At 40.4% G+C, this 26,871-nt stretch overlaps 1 protein-coding gene across 2 annotated transcripts in view; it reads left to right on the forward strand.

The window, feature by feature from the left end:
* Positions 1-26,871, forward strand: part of ROBO1 (roundabout guidance receptor 1) — a 633,792-nt gene that overhangs the window by 492,682 nt on the left and 114,239 nt on the right. For both annotated transcript variants that reach the window (XM_068144423.1, XM_068144425.1), the window contains one exon: positions 16,934-17,091. In XM_068144423.1, the coding sequence (XP_068000524.1) occupies positions 16,934-17,091 (158 nt within the window). The remainder of the gene's footprint in view (positions 1-16,933; positions 17,092-26,871) is intronic.

A 26,871-nucleotide genomic window follows, 5' to 3' on the forward strand; every position in this document is an offset into this window, starting at 1 on the left:
CTCGTCTCTTCTCTTCTCTTCTCTTCTCTTCTCTTCTCTTCTCTTCTCTTCTCTTCTCTTCTCTTCTCTTCTCTTCTCTTCTCTTCTCTTCTCTTCTCTTCTCTTCTCTTCTCTTCTCTTCTCTTCTCTTCTCTTCTCTGATGGATTTTCTGGACAGCATGGGATTACATATATAAATATTCATAAGCTTGCTTGCTTGCTCGCTTGCTTTCTCTCTCTCTCTTGCTCTCTCTTGCTCTCTTTCTCTTTTTCTCTCTTTCTTTCTCTCTCTCTTTTTCTTTCTCTCTCTCTTTCCCTTCTTCCCTTCATCCTTTCTCCCTCTCTTTCTCTCTGTCCCTGTCTCTTTCTCTCCCTCTCTCTCTTCATGTGTTTTTTTCTTCTTCTTCCAAGGCTTTCTTTCCAGAGTAAGCTGGCTGATGTTTGAAGCTAGTTGTTAAAGGTATAAAGATAATTTACAAATATTCCTGTTTTGCATCTGCAAGATATTTGTCTTTGATAGTGCATTTGTGGTGCTGTCTTTAAGAAAAGCTTTTTATAGCAGTACCTCAACTTTAATCATCTCTCTATGTTGAGTTAGATTGAAATAATACTAATTCCCTTGCATACTATGCAATTAGCCTTGCTAGATGATATTGGATCTGCAGATTCAGTTTCAAAGGAAATGCTAAGGCACCATGAGTATCTTTTTCCTTTGAAGTATGCTGTTGAGACTTTGTCTGGGGATGAAAGGGGATGGGCTTCTGGGGCAGATGGAGCTAAAAGAAGAATGGCCATCTCAAATATGAGCAAGTAGGATTGTTTCCATTGCTCTGCAAATAATGCCACATAAAGTACTGACACTTGAAAGAGCTGAAGACTTAATCAGATAGATGTTGATGGATATAGCAGATTCAATGTGCAATCACACCAGAGGGAAGAAAATCCATAGAGGGAAAAAAACAGGCAATACCACAACAAAACAAAAACCATATAAAATAAATGTGCCCATTGTAGGATTTCCTTGGTATTTATGTCTTTGCTTGTTATCAGCAGTGCTAAATTGCATGTATTCCTGCTTGGAAACTATCTTTCTAATTATCCATCTGTTTTTTCCCTTACTTTTTATTATTCTGTCTGAATTGGTGGTTCTGTGTGCTTCAAATGGTATGTAGATTAATTTCAGTTCTGGAAGTCTTACATTATTTATACTGTTTGGGAATAATGTGCATTCCCATTGTTTACAGCTCTGGTGTTTCTGATTATGTAGCACGAGTCTTGTTTTCCTGAGAGTGTCCTCTGTTGATTAACTCTCTAGATAGTTTGATAATGGCCTATATCCAAATGATGTATATACAAATCCCAGTTGTTTCTATGAAACTTGACAGATTTGTGAGGTATTTGTTACTGGGTTTTAGATGAATATGTATAGAGTTTCCACTTTGTTCCTCTGAGAGATCAGATTATTTTGCCTGTTGTACTGTTTTACATGTTAAAATAACAAAGGCAACCCACACATTATTCATACAGCCTTATAGTGAAAACAGGAGTTTGACATGATACTAGAAATAAATGCTAGTGACACTGCTTACTTCTGTTTACTGGTAAAAACACTGGGGAGTTTGTTTTGGTTTGCTTTTCCTGCTTACTGTTAAATTTGTAGGGTTCCCTTTTTGGACCTTTTCATTGCTTCAATGGATTTGTGGATATAGAATACTACCATTTCTGTAGCGTTAGTAAGAGCACAACAAATACACTGCTCCCTCCTAACATGTCCAAAAGAAAGAAATGCATTTTGATGTTTAGCTGTAGTGCACTTAAGCCATTGGACTCTGCCCATCTGCCCAGCCTGTCAAGGTCCCGCTCCAGTGCCTTCCTACCCTCCAACAGATCAATTCCTGCCTCCAGCTTGGTGTCATCTGCAAATCTACTGATGATGGATTCAATACCCTTGTCCAGATCATCAAAAAAGATATTGAACAGGATTGGGCCCAGCACTGATCCCTGAGGGCCACCACTAGTGCCTGGCTGCCAGCTGGATGTGGCACCATTCACCACCACTCCCTGGGCTTGGCCTTCCAGCCAGTTCCTCACCCAGCTCAGAGTGCTGCTGTCCAAGCCACGGGCTGACAGCTTGGCCAGGAGTTTGCTATGAGAGACGGTGTCAAAGGCCTTGCTGAAGTCCAGTAGTAGTTGCAGGTAGCATAACCCAGTAGAAATGTATTTATAGAGGGAGGCATTTGACCTGAGAAATGGCATCTACTCTGTGCATGTTTCATGAAAACTCCAGCTCGGTCCGTTTCCTGAACATCCATTGGAACCTGGTGTTCATCTTCTGGTCTAGTGCTATCTATCCACCTCCAGATAACCAGTTTTTCCATTCCAAGCTCCATCCCAAGCTATGAATCAAAGCCAGGCTGGTGTAAAAGATTTCCACATCCACAGTAGAACTTCTGCTTTACTTTCCAGTTTGATTTTCACTTTGTTTGGAAGCAAACCGAGGAGAAGCTTAGAGCAGCCAAAATAATTTGTACATTCCTTTTATTATACACTGTGTATTGATTAGAGGCCCATATTTATATACAGATTGAACACATAACTAATTGAAATTCTGTTGTGCCTGCTGCAGCTTCTGTGTGCTAAATAACGAGGTAGGGTAGGAAAACAGAAGTTGGAGGTCTTCCTGACTGTAGAGTGCTGAAGCCAATGTTGCTTTGCACTCAAGACAGTAGTGAGTAATAGTAAATAACCTCTACAGTGCAATGCACTGGTAAGTTTTGAAATGTCCAATAAAGCAAGCAGCAACAAACCAGATGGAGTTTTTCCTTATTAGAAAGTCCCATAACAACAGAAATGCATTCTCACAGTGCAGCAGCAAAACAAGTGTAAGGTTTTTGGCAATCGAGATAGCAATTTGGGCCTTTATTTTTTGCCCTTAACTCAGCTGGTTTTAAGTGAATTATTGGAAGATATCAGTAGCTTTTCCCTTGCAATTCACTGTCTTCTTAGCATCCCAACGTATCTGCTGTTTAGAAACGTCCTGAAAAGGTATGGCTTTCATTTCTGTGCATCTGCTGATAATCTAGATGAAGTCTCATAATGTTTTCAAGCTTACTGTTTCTGCTTAAACATACAGAGAAAGACCCAGTCCTCTGAACTTACTTGAAAATTGCAGTCAGAGTTCATAGAGAAACAGAATAATTCTGGTTGCACACAATACCATGTTTATTTTTTATAGGGAGAGCAGTTCTTACTGGGTACCTAAGTGTCTTGTGGTTTACTAGGAAATTAGAATGGAATGGAATGGAATGGAATGGAATGGAATGGAATGGAATGGAATAGAATAGAATAGAATAGAATAGAATAGAATAGAATAGAATAGAATAGAATAGAATAGAATAGAATAGAATAGAATAGAATAGAATGAACCAGGTTGGAAAAGATCTTTGAGATCATCGAGTCCAACCTATCATCCAACACCGTCTAATCAACTAAACCATGGCACCAAGCACCCCATCCAGTCTCTTTCTAAACACTTCCAGTGATGGTGACTCCACCACCTCGCTGGGCAGCACATTCCAATGGCCAATCACTCTTTCCATGAAGAACTTCTTCCTATCATCCAGCCTAAACCTCCCCTGTTAACCTGTATGAGCTCCTTAGGACTGGTAGGAATTGAATTACAAAGTTGGTAGGTCTTTGTAGAATTTATCCTGGCACCACACAGTTCAGGCCTGTAATGGCAAGGGAACTCGAGCATAGGTGCTCCTGCTGATGGTACCCTAGGTCACATGGAATCAGGCAAAAAGTGTAGCTTCTTGAATTTTGTTCAGACTTAATTTTTGTCAGTAGGACAAAATAGCAAATAAAAAGGGGGGTGGGGAATGCCAACAGTCCAACTACTAAAGTTACATGTTACAATTTCTTTACCACTGTTGTTTCTGGGACAGTTTCTAGGGAGATGCACCACACTGCAGTTTCTCACAGGGTGTAAATCAAAGGTGAAAGCAACATTTCCTGAACATGCACTCACTGCCTTGACATTTCAGACTTTCATATCCATTTCTATTGCATTGGCTTGTTTGTTTGAATGCATTTGTAAGTTGCAATTTCCCACAGGTGAAGCTGATGTTACAGTCACCCACTTGCCTTTTCCTTGGCGGTGTGTGCAGACTCATTCCTGCAGGCTGCAAAGTCCCTACCAGCCCACAGTGCCTCTCAGCATTCCAAAGTTGGACAGCAATGGGTGCCAGCATCTTTTCCTTTTTGTTTTTCCTTGTAGCTGTTATTAAAGATGCTATCTTTAGCTGCAACATCAGGTTATGCAACTTAATGCTTCCTGTGTATTAAAATATTAATGAAAGCACAGGATTGAAACCAGTGAATCTGACCCAATAGAAGAGGAAGTGTTTAATCAGAATTAAAATCTCCAGTAATGAGATCTGGACGGCTTTATGTGCATTTGTGTTCGTGCTGAGCATCGCCCTCTGTTTCCTTTTGTTAAGTCTGACTCTGAACCAGACTGCTGGCTGCTGCTTTTCCACATGGGATGATCCAAAGCTTCATGCAGCCCTTCCTGCCAGCAATAAGACAGACTGTACTAGCAGGCAGATTTTTACATAGTAGCAATTACTGCGTGATAAATACTAACATATTGATCAATTGGCACATTGCCTTTGAGTATCTCCTAGGGTTGGAAGGGAGAATAAGAGTCTAAATGCAGAACTACCTCTCTGCATTATTTTATTGTGGCCAAGAAGGCCAATGGCATCCTGGCCTGCATTAGAAATAGTGTGGCCAGTGGGAGCAGGGAAGTCATTCTGCCCTGTACTCAGCACTGGTCAGGCCACATCTTGAGTCTTGTGTCCAGTTCTGGGCCCTTCAGTTTAGGAAAGATGTTGACTTGCTGGAACATGTCCAGAGAAGGGCAACAAAGCTGGGGAGGGGTCTGGAGCACAAGCCCTATGAGGAGAGGCTGAGGGAGCTGGGGTTGCTTAGCCTGGAGAAGAGGAGGCTCAGAAAGGACCTTATTGCTCTCTACAACTCCCTGAAGGGAGGTTATAGGCAGGAGGGGATTTGTGTCTTCTCCCAGGCCACCAGCAACAGAACAAGAGGACACAGTCTCAAGCTGCACCAGGGGAGGTTTAGGATGGATGTTAGGAAGAAGTTCTTCCCAGAAAGAGTGATTGGCCATTGGAATGTGCTGCCCAGGGACGTGGTGGATTCACCATCACTGGAGGTATTTAGGATGAGACTGGATGGGGCGCTTGGTGCCATGGTTTCATTGATTAGATGGTGTTGGGTGATAGGTTGGACTTGATGCTCTCAAAGGTATTTTCCAACCTGGTTAAATCTATTCTATTCTATTCTACTCTACTCTACTCTACTCTACTCTATTCTACTCTATTCTGTTCCATTCCTGAGTATAAATCTCCAAGAGTTGCAATTCAGGGCTCTCACTTGGTGGATTTGGTAATGTCCATTTACTTCAAAATGATTTTTCATTGCCATAGCTATTAACTACGTTGTTATCTTTAATACTCTACATAGACTTTTACAATGCTTGAGACTTTTGGATGGTTGTCTAAATGCAGTGCTGTCATATATCATGAAGACAACTCCCTAGAGAGTTTTCAAATTCTGAACAATAAAACATGTGAGTGTATAATACTGCATCATGGTTCTTCATGCTGAAAAAGCAGAATGATTAGTGTTTTGGAATATGCCTGAAATAGAGCACATGCCTGCCTATAATGTTTGGGATCTAACTCAAAGCAGTTAATTGAATTAGATGGAAACTGTGTTCCTCTACAACCTTTGTGTAAGGCTGGCTGCCATTTCCCCCTGAAGTTATTTCCTGGAATGTTTTCTAAAACCAGCAAAAGTCATTTGAAAAGTGTGTGGTATTTAGCATAAATGTAATATTGAAAAGGTTTACCTGTTTCTACTATGGCATTTGTCAGTTTACCCTGTGAATGTTTTAGGATGTAAAGAAACAAGATAACCATACTGTAAGAATGATGAATTAATCCATTTGGGCATTCAGAATAGAAATGACAGAAGTTCCACTATTTAACTCAGGTATGTCCTGCTGTATAGCAGTCTGCAGAGGTGAGAAAAGACAGTGGAGCTCTGTGGTCAAGAGAATAAAATGTATGTAATGGCAACAGCACAATAGAACAGAATCAAAGTGAATGCAAGAGTTTAGCAACATTTTCGAGCAGCATGGCTTTGCTGTAGTGTCTGACACCAGCAAATGCTGTCCCTAGCTCTGCTGTTATTTGCAATTAGCCACTCAGCCATATGAATGAAGGGCCTGCATTCTGCACCTTCTGACTGATGTTTCACGCTTGACTTCAGCTATAATGGAGGAATTTAATTTTCCAGAATATTGAAGATGTGACTGAGGTGTTGGAGTGGGATAATGATACTCTCTATTCTCTGCTATTAAAATGTCATATTTTTCAACCACTTTAACAGTATCATGGGAATTTCTTCATGGAAAAAGAGTCCTTTCAAAAAATGTTGGTGGTAGTGGTAGAGTTGTAACATGCTCAAATATGAGTGCTAAGCAGGACATGGCTAAAATTGTTGTCTTGAGGCAGGACCTTAACAAAACAGCAGCACAGTGCATGTGCAGATTCAGCACTATGCATACTGCAGAAGCATTGTTATTACAGGCTTGTGAATCTTTATTTCTTTGAAAATGTCTCCTCTCATAAGCTTTTGGCTTCTCCAGTGTAAAAGGGTGATTGTGAGCAGTTGTGAGGTTTAGACTGGATGTTAGGAAGTAATTCTTCATAGAGTGAGTGATTGCCCATTGGAACGGGCTGCCTGGGGAGGTGGTGGAGTTGCCATCACTGGAGGTGTTTAGGAGGAGCCTTGATGGAGTGCTTGGTGCCATGGTTTAGTTGATTAGGTGGTGTTGGATGATAGGTTGGATGCAGTGGTCTTGAAGGTCTCTTCCAACCTGGTCTATTCTATTCTATTCTGTTCTGTTCTGTTCTACAAGCATCAGCCATTTAAGTCTTGACTGTAGTACAGAAACAGCACTGCCAGTTTCATTGGCAAGCATGTGGAATAGTTGTAGCCAATCTTTTACCAACACAAGTTGAGACAAATCAGTTCCCTTCAGGTTTGTGAGGTTTTCCAGCACAGGAACTATGGGAAGAGAGTCAGTTTTTCACATCTCAGCACAGCATAGCTTCTTATTTGGCAGAAACACCTTTTAAATTATGGGCAGTCTGGCTTCTTTAGCCAGTCCCATATGTCCTATCTTTAAGCTCTCATTGAAATAGTGAAAAGAAAATAACCATGAATATTTAAGAAAAGAGAAGCTATGTCTGTAGTCTGTACAGATGAAACGCCTGAATTCTGACTTATAGGTAGTAAATGCCTTGTCCTAGGCCACAGTATGTGGAAGATGTTCAGAGGCCTCATGTTTTGCACACAGTCAATCAAATTAATAATTAGGTCCCTGCTGCCTATCTATTTTCAATTTTCAATCAACCTAAGGGCTACTCTCAGAGTCAAATGCCTGAGGCACCACAGACCCTTCAGGGTTTAATTAGGTTTCCCAGTGCTGCAGCATGCTCTCTTAGGCCTGTCTCATAGGACATAAAATTCCTCTTTATATGACTTACTCCATTTGGTTTATTTAATTGATTCCAAATTCATCATCTAATTAGTTTACTCTTTCTTTCCATGCATGCCTGTACTGTTAGAGGCTGACAGCTATGTTGCCCTGTATGGTTCCTGGCAATGCTTAGAGTGAAATGAAATCAGACTGAATTTAGGTGGTTTCCCTAAGATTTTGTAATTATTGTTTCAGCCAATGTTCTATTTGGAAGTTTGGTTTCTTTGGTACCTGCCTCTTAAGTACATGTTTCTTTCTATTAACAGGTTTAAGTTTCTCTATGACAGTAATGAAACTTTATTGATTGTAACAGCTTTATATGCCTTCAGTATGTTTATTGCCAAATGCCTTAACAGTTAATTGCTTTCTCAGTGTGGTGTATTGCTTGATTAAAACATATTGCTCATCTGTGTCATCAGCACTTTTTAAAAGATGTGCTCCAGTAGATGTGGCTCTCCTTGATGTCTCTCTGCATTAATGGGTCAGAAGCATGCAAGTGTTGTATTTGAGAATGTACACTGCTGAATATAATAACAAGTGAGACTTTTCTCCCAGAGAAGGTAGCTGTCAACCTTCAGGAGATGTTAAGATCCCCCCCTTTTTTTTTTGTTAACATTTTGGAAGCGTGGACTAATTTCACTGCTGCTATTTCATGCCTCTAGCAGCTTTTTGGATTATGTCTTGGTTCATTTCAGTTAAGACAAAACTGTGTTTCTTTGTCTCTTTGACCAGCAGTGCTCTTTGTTAGTGCTATCAGCTCGGCAGTACTAATGTTACCAAGGTTCATGAAGGAACTTAGTAAATCTCCCTATCACTGCCAGCATTTTTACAGCAGAATGTGGTACCAGATCTCAGTAAAATATTTTTCAGATCTGCATGTTTGATGACAAATAGGCAATTTCCCACTGCTGGAAATTCTGTGCTACTGTGGTGAGTAGGAGGAATGCAAGTTTTCTTAAGTCTCTTCGCAGAGAACATTCACTTTTTAATTCATTCATTGATTATTTTTAGTTCATTCAAGCTAAGTAATGCTATTCTTTATCACTCTCTGTTCTTTCAAATGTAAATTACTGGTAAGATTTCTGTATGCCATTTACAATGTCCTCCAAGGTCTTAAAACTGAGGTAATTTCAAATTTGAAAATAAATCACTGAGAATATAGAATAGAATAGAATAGAATAGAATAGAATAGAATAGAATAGAATAGAATAGAATAGAATAGAATAGAATAGAATAGAATAGAATAGAATAGGGATGGAATAGAATAGGAATGGAATGGAATGGAATGGAATGGAATGGAATGGAATGGAATGGAATGGAATGGAATGGAATGGAATGGAATGGAATGGAATGGAATTAACCAGGTTGGAAAATACCTTTGAGATCATCAAGTCCAACCTATGACCCAATACCATCTAGTCAGCTAAACCATGGCACCAAGCACCCCATCAAGTCTCTTCCTAAACACCTTCAGCGATGGCGACTCCACCACCTCCCTGGGCAACACATTCCAATGGCCAATCTCTCTTTCTGTGAAGAACTTCTTCCTAACATCCAGCCTAAACCTCCCCTGGTGAAGCTTGAGACTGTGTCCTCTTGTATAAAAGACTTGGAATAGAAACAGCATAATGGCAAAAGGCAGGTCTTGGATTGTTTCAGTATTAAAAGAAAATGCCTTTTAAAATGTCTTCTCTCATTTATTAACCTTACCATTCCTTCTGTGGTGACATTATGGAGGAAGTGTTTATAAACCAGCTGTTTAACGTAAACTAGTAGAGGGTTTTGTGTCTGCTTGGGTTTGGGAGGTTTTGTTTATTTGTTTGGTTTGTGGCTTGGGTTTTTAGTTGTGGGTTTGGGGTTTTTTGTGGGGGTGGGGGGGAAGGAGAGCTTGTTGTTTCCTTTAACTTTGTTTTTTTGAACTTGAAAAGGTGGTTTTGAAATACAAATAGATAGCATGCTGTGATCTCAGTTACAAAGGTTCAAGTCAAGGATATCAACACTTGCTCATACAAATATATATGAATACTAAGGAATTAAATCCCACTTGATTTGAAAGTGCTTTTGAGGGTTTCCTGGCTTTGAGATAGCGAGGTTTGATAGAAAGCAGAGTTTAGAGCAGAGCAGGACAGCACTGCGTGAATATATTGCCTTAAATGTAAAGTCAAAGATTCAACACTGATCTGTGATAAGCTAAATGGTAGTCATCCCTTTACAATCAGTCTCTTTACAATAAGCAGTCTCCTATATCTGGAAATCTATTTCATGTGAATTCTTAGGCTGTCATCGGGGAAGTCCTGTGTCCTTGGAGGGCTGGCTCTGTGTGAGACTTAAAACTGTTGGGCCACACGTCTGGTGTTTATATTGTTTTGAAGCTCAGAGAAGGCTGGAAGATGATTAGAGATCTAGATGCTGAACTGATTGGCATGTGCTTGCCTCTAGAAGACTTTTAGTCCAGCTGAGAAAGGTGATGTGAGATCCAACTGGTGAGGTCAAATTGCTTCAAGGTAGGAATCAGATTAAGAACTGAGAAGGCTGCAAGTGAGGAGCCCTAGGCAGGCAGGCTGCTAAATGAAGTGACTTCTTACCTGTTGGAAACCTTGTAAAAGTGAAGACATCTTTTGAAACAGTACCATATTGCTGGACTCAGTCACTGTGTGCACTTACTGCCTGCATCTCAGAGGTGATTTTTTTTAGATGATCACAACAGTAATTTCTGACTATTTATAGCCTTATTCCTTCTGTTCCATTTTGATCACTATGTACTGTAGTTAACACCAGTGTTAACCATTTTTTTAACATCCTCAGAAAGGATAGGATTGATTTATTTTTTCAGAGAGCCCATTATTCCATAAACTTTACATGACTGAATGGAAACTTCTAGGGCATTGCCTTCAGCAAAGAATATTTCTCATTTGTAAATGATCAAGTTTTTGGTCAAACCAGATAGCACTCTAAAGTAGTTTAATAAGGTCTAAAGTACATTTTGGTAACATGTTGACTTAAATCTGATCATGCATGCACTTTTTGTTTTGATTTGATTAGGTGCTGCACCACTTTCCTGTTAGTGGCATGCATGTACTAAAAATGATACTCTGACAACTGTGTGAATTTCATGCCAGTAAAATCTTTCAGCAAGGTACCATAGTTCTGGTCGATGCTTAAATTAATTGTCATTAAAATTAAGCATCTGCTTTGAAGCACTGATCTAACAGACAAACATAATATATTTGAATGTCAGAAATGTTTGCTGTGCCTCAGTAGGTTTGAATTACAAGTTCAGTAGGCAGTGGGGAAGAGGGAACGTTGCTGGTCTTAAATTACAGGAACTGTTCGGCTTTTGAATAACAACTCAGTCCTGTCTAAGAAATAATTAGTTTGATTATAAATTCATGAGTTTAGAACTCCTGAAGCCCATTTTTGTTTTCCTAGTCTTACATAATTTTAAAGCAGGTGTTGTCATTTTTGTTGTGTTTTTTCATCTTCTTTTATTAGTTAGATTAAGTATTGTATGGAAACTTGCTTTGTAACGCTGTTGTTTTGCTGTGGAATAAAGGGGAAGCATTGAAATGCTTGCTATATATTTACCAAAGTTAAAGTAATGTAATTGTTGGGGGAAGGGGGTGTGTGTGTGTGTGTCATTAAAAAACCTAAATAAATCGATTATATGGGATTTTAAACAACATTGGCCTAAAGGCAGGGCAGTGGGCCATTAAGGTTGCGTTGCTCAGCTTTAGTATGATAGTTTGATGTTGGCATGGTTTTGTTTGCTGGGTTCAAGGTTGCTAATTTGCTGAGGTTTAGTTGGTTTTCTAAAGCAATATGAGGAAGGAGTATTGCTTTTATTTATTTCACTTTCTTTCCCCCCCCCCCCCCCCCCCCATTTTTGAGGCACGTGCTGCAATACAAAGAAACTTGTAAATGATCTTCATCCTGAAAAAGCAATGTAATTTTATGGTGCTTTGACTCACTGATCTGTTTTTAACAACCAGCCTTGCAGAATCATGAGCTGTGTCTGGGACAGTGAAAGAGGGTTCTCAGGAAGCAAGTCTGTAGTATGTCTTTTATAAGAATTGAAGTGAATTAATATTGTCTTGACCTGATTATGAAACTGAACCCCCAATATCTTCATTTTCCCCTCTTCCTCTGTTCACTGGGTGACAATGGACCCTGGGTGTATTTTGATGCGCTACTTTGATCTGATCTAGCTCAAAGTCTCTATAATAGACCAACCTGCAATCAACATTTTCAGGAGATTTTCTTATTTCCAGTTCTTAAATAATACTACCTGTGCAGGCAAAATATCCACAATGACTGATGGCAATTAGTGTCCCTTACAAATTCATTCTTTTCACATATTGGCTAAGAGCTTTCTGGTTGGCTTCTTCTTGCTGTTTTCTGTATTTTTCTTTGAATTAGATCACAGTTATTGAATGACAAAATTTAGCAATAATCTTCTAAAAATATCTTCAGTGGGTAGATAAAAAACCCCTGTCCACCTACCCTTCCATTTCACCCAGCTGTCACTCTCCAGTCTTTTGTTTGTTCGTTTGCTTATTTGTTTGTATTAGCCAGTGAAGAACTTCAGGCAAAACCACTGGGTGCTGCATTTTCAAAAACACTGTTTAGGATTTACACAAAAAATGCTGATTCTGCTTACCTTGCTTGCCAATAGAAAATTATCCTCAAGTGGTTGCTGCTCTGGGGGAAAGATTGTCAGGGAAAAGTACAGTTGTTTTATTGATTGAATAGTAGATAATATTAAATGGCTGTATGAGTAGTTGACTTCTAAGAAGAGTTTCAAAAGCTGCTCTTGAACCTTGATTAGCTCAGCAAGTGTTGCATAAAAATGTTTTCAGCACAAATACAGGAGTTCAGAATTCGCATAGCAGGAGCACTGAGTTGTCCTAGCTGTGCATTGACAATAATTGCAATCATTAGTCATTATCATAAAGTCATAGAACCAGTAAGGTTGGAAAAGACCTCAAGGATCATCAAGTCCAACCTGACACCCAAGACTTCATGACTACTAAACATGGCTACAAGTGCCACATCAAATCCCCTCTTGACCACCAGGGACGGTGACTCCACCACCTCCCTGGGCAGCCCATTCCAATGGACAACTCTCTCTGTGAAGAACTTTCTCCTCACCTCGAGCCTAAACTTCCCCTGGTGCAGTTTGAGACTGTGTCCTCTTGTTCTGGTTGCCTGGGAGAAGAGGCCAACCTCCTCCTGGCTACAACCACCCTTCAGGTAGTTGTAGAGAGCAATAAGGTCTCCCCTGAGCCTTCTCTTCTCCAGGCTAAACTTTCCCAGCTCCCTCAGCCTCTCCTCATAGAGCTTGTGCTCGAAGCTTCTTATTTCAGAAAATATTAGTGTCCAATTTTTGAAAGCCTTGCCTCTAGTAAGTCAGCAATGTGGGAGAGAAGGTTGATGTCTATGAAGATTCTACACTGTGTTTAAAAAGAAAAGAAAAGGAAAGGGAAAAGAAAAAAAAGAAAGGCAGGCATGCTCTTAATTTATCTATTTTCCTTTAAGCTGCATATATGTAGAAAGTGATACATGTGGTGAGATTTGACCCTTTGGTGACTGCAAGCACATGCGGTACTGGATTACAAAGTATACTTCTATCTTCAAAAGGAAAGGTATTCTTAATTTACAGAGAGCCTTGACTATGAGGGACAGAAAAGGGAAAAAAAAAATTACTTTTTCTTTTCTTCAAGGGAAGAAACCTTTACATTTATAGCTTCATGCAAGAGTGCCAGAGCCTGAGGCAAAAACCCAGAGCGTGTATCTATTTTACAGCTGCAAAAATAATTATGTGACGACTATCTGTGCAGTAGCCTCCAAGGGACTACATTTTGTTAGCATTTCACTATGTAACGTTAGAGCCAAAATAATTCATAGTAAATGGAGAGGGGTAAGGGGGGTGTCAAACTTGTTTTGATGTAACTATGGCCTAGACCTTTGATGTCCTCCTAAGGCATTCTGCTAAGCATTGGTTGCTTTTTGCAATGCCTTGGTTTACAGACAAGGTATTACGATTCTAAAGCTGATTTAACACTAAGGAGTGTAGAAATTACTGAAGTGATTTGGTTTTATTATGCTAGAACTAGACTTCTTTGTTGCTTCAAAGGTGCTAAAAGCCATCTGAGGTGCTATCTCCTAGGCTTTCCTCTTAGATTTACGAGGTCTTTCAGACAAGAAAAACACTTTTGGTTTATTCAGATCACTTAATTGATTTTTATTTTTTTTAAGCTTAAGAGCACTTCATTTTATTTATCACTTAGCTTTATCCAAGTGATACAATCTTCAGCAGTAACAATAGACTTCTTACTTAGGGTCAAAACACCCCTTTTATTGAGTTGCCATGCAGTAAGTGGTGCAGAAAATACTCTGTTGCACTTTCATGTTCTGTTGGCACTGGGAACTGGATATATGAGAGCTTTTTGGTAACTTGGTCAACTTCTGTTTCTTATTCTTTTATGTTCTTCAGTTTGAAGAAGGTAGAAAAAACCCCAAACCACCTGTAATATTATGGCCAGTGGCTCCAGGCCAAACTGAGTCTCTATTAAAGTAAATAGGAAAAAATACTTGACTTCAGCAGCAGCAGTATCAGCCTAGCCACTTACGCTACATGACTTACTGAATCTGGATGGCTCCAGGGCTGCTTGGGAACACAAGAAGTCTTACCTGGTTATTAATGCCATACTTGGTATAAACTGAAGAACTATCTGTAAGATTTTCAGAGTATGTGAGTAGTGTTTTAACACTCCCATACCCCAGATCATTTGATATATCAAATTGTGATGCATCAGTATTTAGCAGAATGTAGTAAGGAAGCTGTAAGAGAATGCAGGTTAAACTTACTAATGTTTTGTGGAAAGCAGAGGGGAAGCTAAGGGATTGGTCTTTTGACTCACCTTTCTGATTCACTAAAAATGACATCATTCTTCTTTCTGAGAACATATTATTTCCTCTAGATGTAACCTGGATTAAATTTTCAGCTGAAAACAGTTTCCATTTTCCCTAGTCTGTACAAGGGAAATACCCATGCATTTTGCTTTTAGAGACAGAAATTGTTTGTTCATAGATGGAGCATACTTCCTCAGCTTTTTGTACCCCAAGGAATAGGTGCATGGGGGGGTTATGAATTTTATGTTGCTTGGTTTATTTTTTAAATAAACTTTCCAGGCTAGGTCTGTTTGAGAGACTTAATCCCTCCAGGAGAACACAGTCAGTCAGTCACAGCTTGGTGTAGACTAGATGGCCTGCAGAAGTCCATTCCAACCTTCTGTTTTCCTTTCTTTATTTCTCATTAAGTCCTATCATTCTGTTGCATTAGCTTGTGTTGTTAAACTGACAGAGACATTTTACCCTTGATTATCCATTTTCTGTGCATGAGTATCTCCTTATTGCAAGGCATCTAGAAACATCAATAATTCAACTATTTGAAAAGTGAGTGCTTGTGTATGGGAGGGAATTGGTAAATTCAGATGGAGTCTGATGAAATCTTTAACAGACTTCAGCCTTCTTAGTGCACAGGTGTTCTTTGAGACTTCTAGACATTTATCCTGGTTTTAGATCAGTGGTAAAACATTCTTGCTTTTGATTCCCATCTGCCTTTATATATCAATCTGGTACTTTCCCTATGTTATAAATAGCTTTTCCTATTATGTAATAAAGGGCCAAGCTGGACACACAGGCCTGTGACTGTAGCTACTGAATGACAGAGTACCAGAATGTAAGGTAGCTGTGCTTGAGAAGAAACACCCGAAGGCAGTCCTACTGAGTATTGACAGGGCTGTGTACCAATAACACTCCAAACCAACAACCCAGAAGTTATTTTTACTCCCTCTTCTCATTTTAGATTATATAGCATTTCAGGAAGTAGGTGTGAGAAAGATATATATCTTTGTCCCAAAGCAGATGACCTGTTTGCCCTCAGATCCTTTGAAAAGGTCTTAACAGAATGAAAGGTCTTACAGAGGGGAAGGATTTGATGTCAGTACTGTACTTGGCAATCTGTAAGCACACCCACATTCCTTAATATCTGACAATAAATCACACCACACTTTGAAGCAGCATTAACAACCAAACCATTATTCAGTAGAGAGTGTCCATATATCTGTGGTCCATGACTTGGGGAATATATTTCTGGCTGCATATTCTTGGCACTGTTTACTGTTGACACCAGATCTTTGCAGGTAGCAAGAGGAGCAGATAGCTTTGTCAAAATCCCAAAGGCCTTTGGTTATAATGTCCCTTTCCATCACTGTATCATTTATTCAGTGTACATGGAATAACAGCAGTGGAGAGGATTACAGTGTAATATTTGTTATCATTTGAGTTATTTATTTTTAGATAAACCTAATGCCACTTACTTGGCAAGACTTGGGAATGCCATTATTCCTGTAAACTGCCCCTGTGTCTGCTCAGCACAGTATGACGTCCGTCCTGCCCCAAAAAGAAAAATAATCACACTATAATAAAACTCATAGTAGATGCCTGGAGGCAGCTAGAGTCTTTTATGCCTGGGCTTGGCCAAAGGATGGGAAAGAACAAATTCCAGTAATGAAGCTGCAATAAATTGTTATTTTTTTCCTACCAAAAGGTAGTAAAATTGACTTCTGCCAAATGAAGGCTGTGGTCTTGGCTCATGATAATGGATGACTTCCAGAGATCAAGATTTTTGCATGAAAAATAACAAGCCAATTGCTAATAGGAGTTTGGCTAAGGCTGCACAAATGTTTGGCATGTTATAATGTCATCAAAGAACTTGGAAGTTTAGTTAGTCTGTTCATTTTGCCATAAATTCAGGGATGGGTGCAATTCATATGGCCAGTGGCCAATCTTGAACCCTAAACCTTTGAGTTACTGGCGGGCTAGCCTTCTATCGCAGGAGAAAAGGGGCAGAAAGCAATCTTTGCTGTGCTTCTCCCTTCATGACATTCTACCTAAGTACAAGGCATTGTGCCACCTTCAGCTGTGGCAAGAATCTTGTGGTCACATTCAAGGCAGACACAGTGCCAAGTACTGTTAGTGAGACAGCAGTTCTGTGTGGACAGTCTTATGTCCGTGTCAGCCTTTCGCCTATCTCAGTGTTAGTCACTTGCCTTCTATGTTTGAAGTGTGAATTGTGAGTGGTTTTTCTGTGTTACTCTCTGGAACTACCAGAGACTGTCCAGAGATGCTAAATTAAGTTTGTTAACTGAATTGTTCATTAACATAAAGTAAAGTGACAATAGGGAGCATTAAAGGCCTTTGCTGTGCTGTCGATACATCATTGGGTAATTTCTGACTCAGTTTTCTTTATTCTTTCAGTTCTGAGGGATGACTTCAGGCAAAATCCATCAGATGTAATGGTAGCCGTGGGTGAACCTGCAGTGATGGAATGTCAGCCCCCAAGAGGTCACCCAGAACCCACTATATCATGGAAAAAAGATGGAACCCCTCTGGATGACAAAGATGAGAGAATTACAGTAAGTACAAAAAAGTTTCTAAGCAACACAGAAATCAACTAATCTAAATTACTAGTCTCTTGACTGTGTGAGCATCCAGTCATGCTGTACTTCCTAGGATCTGCTCCTCTTTTCCTCAGAGGAATTAAGAATCTTGTGGAAATGAGATTTGTTATACTGTCATGGTTCCATAATTTCCTTGCCTTTTACCCACCTGCAAATTTCTGCGACCTATAATACCTGCTTTCTTCAGCTAGAAAGAGAAGCTACTAGTGGTCCAGGTGAGACCTCTTGTAAATGTAATGAAAAGAACCTGTGGAGAGAAGGTATGAGTTGTGTTAGAAAAGTTAAGAAGGCTTTTGGGATATAGCCATATTTCTTCAGAGGCAGTGACTTATCCTGCCCTCTTCAATTAAACTGCTTTGTTGATAGAATTGTCATCATATTCATTTGTATCTGCAGTGAACAGATAAAGCAGCCTCTCAAGTCAGAATACTCTGCTGCTATTCATTTTTGACATGTGAAACAATAGGCTAGTGAGCATAAATGGCTTGAAGAAATGGTAATGAAAATGGAGTTAAAAAATAATTTGTATGCTGCTAACATGGTGATACAAAGCATCTCTCCATATGGTGAGTAACTAGGAGGCTCAGGGGAGACCTTATTGCTGTCTTCAACTACCTGAAGGGAGGTTTGTAGCCAGGAGGGAGTTGGTCTCTTCTCCCAGGCAACCAGCACCAGAACAAGAGGACACAGTCTCAAACTGCACCAGGGGAGGTTTAGGCTGGGAGGTGAGGTGAAAGTTCTTTACAGAGTTGTTAGCCATTGGAGTGGGCTGCCCAGGGAGGTGGTAGAGTCACTCTCCCTGGAGGTGTTCAAGAGGGGATTGGACGTGGCACTTGGTGCCATGCTTTACTCCTGAGGTCTGTGGTGACAGGTTGGACTTGATGATCTTTGAGGTCTCTTCCAACCTTGGTGATTCTGTGATTCTGTGATTCTTAAAGCACATACTACATGGAATCCTGTTGGTACTGGGAGGATCACTACTGTAAAGATCAAGAGCACCTACAATTTATATAGCTCAACTGTAGAGTGAAATGAGGGGCCTCTTTAATGGAAGACCACCTAAACCTCAGCAACCTGAGTGAAAAAAAATTACCATCTTCATTTGAGATTTAAACTGACTGTTACTCTATTTGTTTTTTACAAACAAGACAAAGCTCAGGCATTCTGTAGTTGTGGCTATGCATGTATTAACATTTTTAAGTACCCTACAGAACCTACACTGATTGCTGACTATTAACTCAATTCCTCCAGTCATACCTGCTAAGAATTTGCAATTTCCTTTTCAAATCTCCTTCCCACTGTGACAAGTCAATTGACTGGAGATAAAGAGAAGATTCCATTGCTACTTCTTTCTGCCCTCTCTTTTTCAGGAAATGCTTTCTACATTTCCATTTTCCCTTGCTATATTTTATTACCTTGAAGGATTTTCAGGTGTTGCCTGTTAAGTACATTTCTTTCCTTCTCCCAGCTGCCAGAACAAAGACATTCTCAGAACAAAAGCAGCTATCACTGGCTGGCAGTGCCACCTGTATTTATTAAAGCCATGCTTAGGATGGAATTTTGATTTTTTTCTGGTGATTGTATCAAATATTCACCTGCAGAGCATCCTTTCACCATGGCATCTGGTGAAGTTACCCTGTTATCAGTTTCTGCTTCCAAAAACACAGAAATAAAACTGAGGCACCAATGCACACTTGTTTCATGTGTTTATTTTCAGAGGTGTAAATGAAGGGTGCTGCCATAGCCAGCTCAGCTGCATTCATTTACCTCCTATTTGTCTGGCATTGTCTTAAGCAGCACCATTAATATCATGGCTGCAAGAGACCCAAGCTACATTGTAATGCAGATTTTCATCGACTTAGAGCTGGAGCAGGATCTTGCCAAGTAGATGAATATGCATTCAGATGAGCATCTCAACAGCTTTGCATTAACCATCTGCATTATCTTGCTAGTGGCTGGGAGTCAAGGAGAGATTGGAACATGGAATGGATAACATGTTAAAGGATGGATGGGCAAAAAAGATTCATTCTGAAACCTGACTTAGAATTATTCCATTTCTGGTAACTTGCCTTATTTAGGTGATTTCCATTTCAGTTTATCAACAGGAACATAAAAAATTAAAAGAGTACAGCAGCTGAAATAAGGAGGAAGTTGTTGGCTTTTAAGTGATAGATTTCATTTTTACATTTACCTCCTCACCTCCATCCCTGGAAAGGTGATGGAACAGCTCATTCTGGAGATCATCTTTAAGTACATGGAAGAAAAGAAAGTTATCAGGAGTACCCTGCATGGGTTTTCAAATGGGAAATCATGCTTGACTAATCTGATGGCCTTCTATGATGGTGTGAAGGGAGAGCATTGCATGTTGTCTACCTTGACTTCACCAAGGCTTTTGACACTATCTCCCGTAACATCCTTGTAGAAGTGTGGGTTAGAGGAGTGGACTGTGAGTTGGATTAAGAGCTGGCTAAAGAGCAGAACCCAGAGGGACGTGATCAGCAGCACAGAGTCCAGTTGGAGGCCTGTATGAAGTGATGTTCCCCAGGGGTCAGTACTGGGTCCAGTCTTGTTCAACATCTTAACTGGATGAAGGGAGAGAGTGTACCCTCAGCAAGTCTGTTAGTGATACAAAACTGTGAGGATTGGCTGATACACCAGAAGGCTGTGCTGCCATTCAGTGAGATCTGGACAGACTGGAGAACTGGGCAAAGGGGAACCTAATGAAGTTCAGCAAGTGTAAGTGTAAGAGTCTGCATTGAAGAGGAATAGCAACATGTATCAGTACAGAGGAAAGCAGCTCCATGGGGAAGGACCTTGGAGTCATGGTGTACAATAAGGTATCCATGAGAGAGCAATGTGCCCATGTGGCCAAGAAGGCCAATGGTATGATGGGGCATATTAAGAAGAGTGTGGCCAGCAGGTAGAGGGAGGTTCTATGCCCCCTTCCACTCTGCCCTGGTGATAACACATCTGGAGTACTCTGTCCAGTTCTGGGCTCCCCAGTTATGGTGGGTTGAAATTACCCTCCAACTAATTTGGAGAATTACCCCCCAAAATAAAATGGTCAGACCAGTTCAGTTTGGGATGGAAGCAAAGGAAGCTGTATTTACAAGCAAACTAAGCTCTAGAAATATGAAATGCAATGAATATGTACAAAATACACAATATTTACATATAGTTACAATTTATAAACAACACAAGGATCCTCCCTGGACAAAACCAGGGCAATACCCATTGCTTCCCCCTGCCCTGTACTAGGGAAAAGAGCAAGAGAGAAGAGCAGAGAGTAGCTTGTTAGTTACTTAGCCACAAGAAGAATGCAGCCAAGGTCAGCAACATCCAAGCAACAGCCACCAGCTTGTATCAGCTAGAGCAAGGAGCTGAGAAAAAGAGAAGATAGTTTATCTTAGTTATCAGACCAATGTGATTATGTAGACCTTATCATTGTTTTCCCTTTACATCCAACATTCTACCACTTTCTACTCATGGTCTGTGGAAAATTTCCTAGGCATCAGCCTAAAACTACCACCCCAGTTCAAGAGAGGAAAATATTAGAGAATCTAGCGGAGGGCCATGAGGGTGATTAAGGGTCTAGAACATCGGTCTTATGAAGAAAGGATGAGAGACCTGGGGCTGTTTAGTCTGGAGAAGAGAAGATTGAGAGGGGATCTGATCTCAGTGGATGTGAAGAAGGGGAGAGTCCCTTTTCACTGGTGCCCTGTGATAGGGCAAGGGGCAATGGGTACAAACTGGAACACAGGAAGTTCCACCTCAATATCAGAACTTTTTTTCCCACTCTGAGGATGACAGAGCACTGGAACAGGCTGCCCAGAGAGGAGACTTTCAAAACCTGTCTGCACAGTCCTGCGTGGCCTGCTTTAAGCAACCTTGCTTTGGCAGGGAGGTTGGAGTAGATGACCTCCAGAGAGGCCTATTCCAACCCCTGCCATTCCATGGTTAAATAAACCTTAAAAAAAAGCTTTTCATTTAAGCATCAGTATTTAAACTCAACACCTACCTTCATTGGATGACAAAGTTGTCATCAGCTCAGTGGCACTGAATTTCAGGTAATGTAGTGTACAAGTGTTGCCTTCTCTTTTTTTAAGCCATGAAATTACTGGTTCAGGAGATGTCAAAATGCATGTGTTGGGTTTAAATATGCATGTAATACCAGTGGGCATTTAATCAGTGAAAATACTTTCATAGCTCCACTTGTAAAGCATTTCCAGTTGTTTTTACTCTTAAAAGCTTGCTGCTTTTTGACTCATTGCCATTTTACAAGTTCTGTAAGTGTCAAAGGCTGTTTAAAAAATTTCATCTGAATACTTTCCATGCTGACAAGAGATTTAGAATAAACATGAAGTCTGTAGATTTTTGGAATAAGGGATGATGCTTGGACACCTCCTTTTTTATTCAGCCTGGAGAAGGGGAGACTCAGGGGTGACCTTTATTGCTCTCTACAACTACCTTAAGGGAGGTTGTAGCCAGGAGGGAGTTGGTGTCTTCTCCCAGGCAACCAGCACCAGAACAAGACGACACAGTCTCAAGCTGCACCAGAGGAGGTTTAGGCTGGAGGTTAAGAGGAAGTTCTACACAGAGAGAGTGATTGCCCATTGGAATGGGCTGCCCAGGGAGGTGGTGAAGTCAACATCATTGGAGGTGTTCAGGAGAAGACTTGATAGGGTGCTTAGTTGCATGGTTTAGTTGATTAGGTAGGTTGGATGATAGGTTAGACACAATGATCTTGAAGGTCTCTTCCAACCTGGTTTATTCTATTCTATTCTGTATCCTTAGAAAAAGACAGTATGTCCATGAAGCAACCTTATTTTTCATATATGGAAGCTTTTCTTCTTTTTTATCATCTGCAATGGCAGATGATCTTTGAGTTAGGAGAGCTGGGCTTCATAGACCAAGTATTAAAGATGCTGGAGAAACAGTGGTTGTAGCTTGGTTCCCGACAGAGAGCTTGAAGTAAGAGATGTAGATAAATAGCAGTTAAATAAGATCCAAGTTAAGGCACAGCTTCTTATGGAATGCAATAGAAAGGAAATAATCATTTTGTCCTGGTAGTGTTAAGGAAATTGATATGGTTGTATAGGTGAAATAATAAAAATCAAAGTAGTCTCTGCATATTTGAGCTCCATTTGTAGGGCAAGTAAACATGCTTTGAAGAAAAATAAATGTATATGTCCTTCAGGTTGTAAACAGTAATGAATGGAACAAAGAAGAAATGGAAGTAAGTGCATAGGCACAGCTGTCTGTGATAAGGATTATAGAGATAGGCATTTTCTTTGAGCACAACTCAGACTTGCTGTAGGCTCTTCAGTGTACAGACGTCTACTGAGTGTGCATCTGGTGAGGAATCATCATAAAAATGTGTTTCTTCTCTCTGCTCTTGAATATACTGTCTGTGAACAGTTTTCTCAGTGCATTGGAGCTAAACATGATTTTTCCTATGTGTGTTCTTCATACCACAGTACAAAGGCGTATGCCTGACGTGGCTAATCCCTCTCCATACAGCATGAATGAAGCAGGAATGAGAGCTTTGCATGCAAAGCAAATGCTTATCTGTAACTTCATTTGTTGAATTGAAATTCAATTATCCTGAGTCCAGAGCAGAACTAGTGTGATTCTCTGCTCATCTGGTTAATTTTTCCCCTGGGGTTACTGTGGAATTGAGAAGCCCTCCTGTAATATATATAGCTGAAAAGGAGTGCTTCAGTGCAGTCCAGTGAGTAGCTCTAATTTCTCACCTTGAAAAATCTACAAATATTTTTTTTTTCCAGTTTTCAAAATGTTCCATCACAGCACTAGGAGAGGCTGTGTGACTCTCCTCTACAAACTGAGACACAGGAAGAAGGAAAGGTCTTGTCTATGAGTGAGAGAGAAGAGAACTGGCTGGGATGGGGAAGTTCCTCGTTCTATTTCCAGCCCTTAGTGGTGTTTATGCATTGGAATTGCCCTCTTGCCAGCTAAAGTTCATAGAACCAAATATTGCTTGGAGTAGGGATCTAGGCCAGGACTCGGGGCTTCTAGGTTCCTAACTGGAACAGGCCTGCTCCTACCCCCATCAGTCTAGCCGTCTTCCTTGTATGGCATCCCTATGTCATTAAGACATAGCCATGTGTTTCAAGCACTTTAGCTCAGTGCCAAAAGCTATGTGTTTGCATTCCCTTGGGCTGAGGAGGAAGTGCAGTCAGTCTAGTTTCTGCTGAGTACTGTAATCTATGGGCTTGGTCTTTCCAAATTTACTTTTTATAGATGTAGTTGGCAGGAGTATTGTTGACTGTGAGTACCATTTGCAGTGACTTGCTTGGGCACTCAGAGCAATTGCAGTGAATATCACTTGCTTGTAAGCCTGTGACTAGCTGAAATACACTTGCATTCGCTTAGCCATCTTCCTGTTGTACCCCAAAACCTCCCATTACCTTTCAAATGGTGTCCCCACTGCTGTGTGGGTGGCCTCCACACACTGCTGTGAAATTTATACCTGTTTCCCCATCCATTTCACCAGGCCTTTGCATCTACTCCGCCTTTTCTTCCCACCTGTCTGACCCCCGCTCTGTCATCTGATTAGTGCTAGCTGCTTGTGTGGAGATAGCACAGGTACAGATAAGCAAAACCTTGTACTGTATGTTGCAATGTAAAGACACTCCTCCTTTGGCTTGGCTGTTAATGTAAATGGCAGATATGCTGTGGTTTGTAATGAAGTCACTGTTGTCTGTCTGCATCAGGTTTGCCCAGAGCCTCCCTTAAGGAACTGTGTTGCCACTCCATCTTCTTTGTGAATCCTAACTATGATTGTACTCATGTAATTTGCTGATGTCAGTAATCTCACCAAGATGGTGGGGCCTTGCAGCATATCTTTAGGCAAAAGCCGACGATAATTACAACCTCTTAGGAGCACAAAGCATTTAAAGGGGATTTTGTGGATCTCCCATTTACACAGGGCAATTTCCATGTACTTTTGGATGTCTATATTTGTCCTATATTTTTGGGGCAAGGCCTGCATAATTAACTAAACCTGTAACCCTGTAATTATCCATGCTTCCCCAGTGGAAGGATGCATACGTACCTTGCATAAGCTCCAGAGCAAGCTGATGTTTGAGTCAGGTTTTGGGGATCAGGATTTCTCAGCTGCTTCAGCTCTCACCCCATGACAAGTAGTACCGCATTGTTCACATGAAGCCATGGTGTAGGTGACAGAAGAAAAAGCTATGCATACTGAATATGACATTTTAATAGGGGAAATATTTTGCATATGCATGAAAAAGGATGCTGGTACCTGAAGAAGAAAGCCTTTGCAATTGAATACAAAACCCAAACCCTTTGCACTGAAATTTTGGTGCAGCACTGTGATTGCAAATTCCCCCTCTTTTGAATTAACTCTTATCTAGCAGCAATCCTGAGTCATCCTCATTTGATTTTTAAAAGAAGATGCTTGAGAAGCCACTTATCTTTCCTTGTTCAAATTTCTTTAGCTTTTAAGATCAAAGTTCTGGGATGAATAATGCATGCAAGTTTTCCTTCCATTTTTGTGTGACTCTCTTGTGACATCAAGAGTTTTGAGTGACTTACATTGTTATTTTAGATAAGTTGTAACTTGAATTCTTGATTCCTGGCCCTTAAGTGGTACGTTGCAAATGTGAAGTGTTTATTGTTTATGCACAATGCTGTTTTCAGATGAATGTTGAAATTGTTCTAGGAACGTGAAAACAAAGCTCCTTTACTCTGCTGTGACAGGAAAACCTCCTTTAAGCTACCATATGCATAAAGACATCTTATTTGTTTGCCCCAAACTTTTTGTTAATCAATTGTCAAAGAGAATGTAATTATTCCTCTTGGTGGAGACCATTTACAGCCTCTTTGTGCTGTGGCAAGTTTAAAACTGCAGAGGTGACCTCAAAGGGATCTCAGTCATAACAGGAAAGAAAAGCAAAGCGGAAGAAAGTATTTTGCCTATCAGTTGAAAAGAGAAAGGATTGCTTATATTTGAGAAAACAGTACAAAAGGAGAAATAAATGTTCAAGTTTGGAAAAGGGCCTCTCCTTCCACAGTTAGATTGCAACTGGAAAAATGGCAGAGGTGAGGCAAATCAAGAAAAAGCAAACAAAACCTGATCAAATTTGTTGTTGTGTGCTGTGCAGGAGCCACAGTCTTAACCCTTTAAAACAGCAATGCTCCTGCCACAAACCATACTGTTACAGTGCCGCTCCACATTAATTCAGGATGTTTATTCCTGTGTATGGATCCTTAAACTTCTAACATCTCAATCTCCCCAAATGATGTATTTTAGATACATAACAAAACAATGCATATTCCTGGCAAAATAGAACATTGATGGTAACATAGTGTGCCCAATGGAGAGTGCGTGAAAGACCGTGGCCTGGGCACTCTGCACACAAAGCAATGGGGGTGAGGGGCAGGGGGAGTGTCAGTACCTGCAGTTCAGGGTTTTATTTCATTTTAATTGTTTTCCTTTGGGGGGGAGGGGGGAAGGCAGGGAGGGGCAGATTAAAGGCCAAGCAGCAATTTCCTATATGCCCCAGGAGGGTTAGAAAGTGAAGTGATTTTTTTTCCCTGATTCCCGAATATGTATTTGTTGCCCCCCAGCAATTTCCTTTCTTGGCAGTCTATTTCCTCCATTCTGTCTGTTTTTATCACACCCTGAGATGGTTGGCTTCCCACTATCTCTTTTTCCTTTGTTGGCTGATCTCTGCAATGGTGGCTTCCTTGAGGATCAAGAGTAGCTTTTGTTAATGATTTATATTTCTTCTGCTGTTAATATTACTTCCTCTGGTGACACAACTGGAGCTGCTGTGAGTTAACTTGGCAACCTGAGGGGGGAAAAATGTGTAAAAGATTGTGAAAAATAATTTAGAACCGCACAGCTGCCCCAGAGGATAGTGAGAGTGGCTCTAAATCCTGCTGTTTCTTGCTCTTAGGTTTTCCAAAGTGCGACATGGTTTCCCTGTGCTCACACTCAGAGCTCTATTTCAGTGTCCCTGTTGCTCCTGCTGAAGTCTGCCTGCTCTCCTGATTCCACAAATCATTCAGAAAGTGTCTTCTGGACCATTTCCCTTGTCTTCTCTTCTAACCATTTCATGTGCTTCTGTTGTCTCCTGCATTATCACCAGGGCACCTTTCCCATCCTTCTCCTCAGCTCTCTCTACATGTCTGCCTTTTCCCAGGCAACGCCTATCTGTCTTGAGTTCCCACATCTGCTCAGCCACTGTTTCTATGTTAAGACAAAGAATTCTTAGAGTATCTTCTGCTATGATGCTACTTCCCATGTCATTTTTTATTATCACAGGTCTACCTGAGCTCTTTTCTGGGGTGTGTTAATCTTTCATTAGCATTTGTATTGTACATTGCCTGAGGCGTTTTCTTCCGCTCATCTTGGAAAGCTGTAAAAAAAGCTAATAGCTTCTTTTAACAGAAAGAAGCAGATGAAATATCAGACAAACTTTTACTTTTGCATTATTTTTATCTTCTTCTGTCGTATTTGGAGTGTTAATATACTCAAATCATTTTTGTAGATTCAGCTCTTTAAGATGAAACTTTTAATCTCTAACACACCCTCAAGTAGGTTCCAGCCCTGACCACAGCTGCTAATAGCAACAGCTTGTATTTCTTCAAGCACTGGAGTAAATGTGAACTGAAAATCCTAGTTTATTACAAGATTCTCTCCTTGCAGCTTTTTGCAGGTTTGCCATTTTAAAGAACACAGCTATG

This window comes from Melanerpes formicivorus, unplaced genomic scaffold (assembly GCF_026170545.1).
Source record: "Melanerpes formicivorus ecotype bairdi unplaced genomic scaffold, bMelFor1.0.p_v2 SCAF_11, whole genome shotgun sequence".
Lineage (NCBI taxonomy): Eukaryota > Metazoa > Chordata > Aves > Piciformes > Picidae > Melanerpes > Melanerpes formicivorus.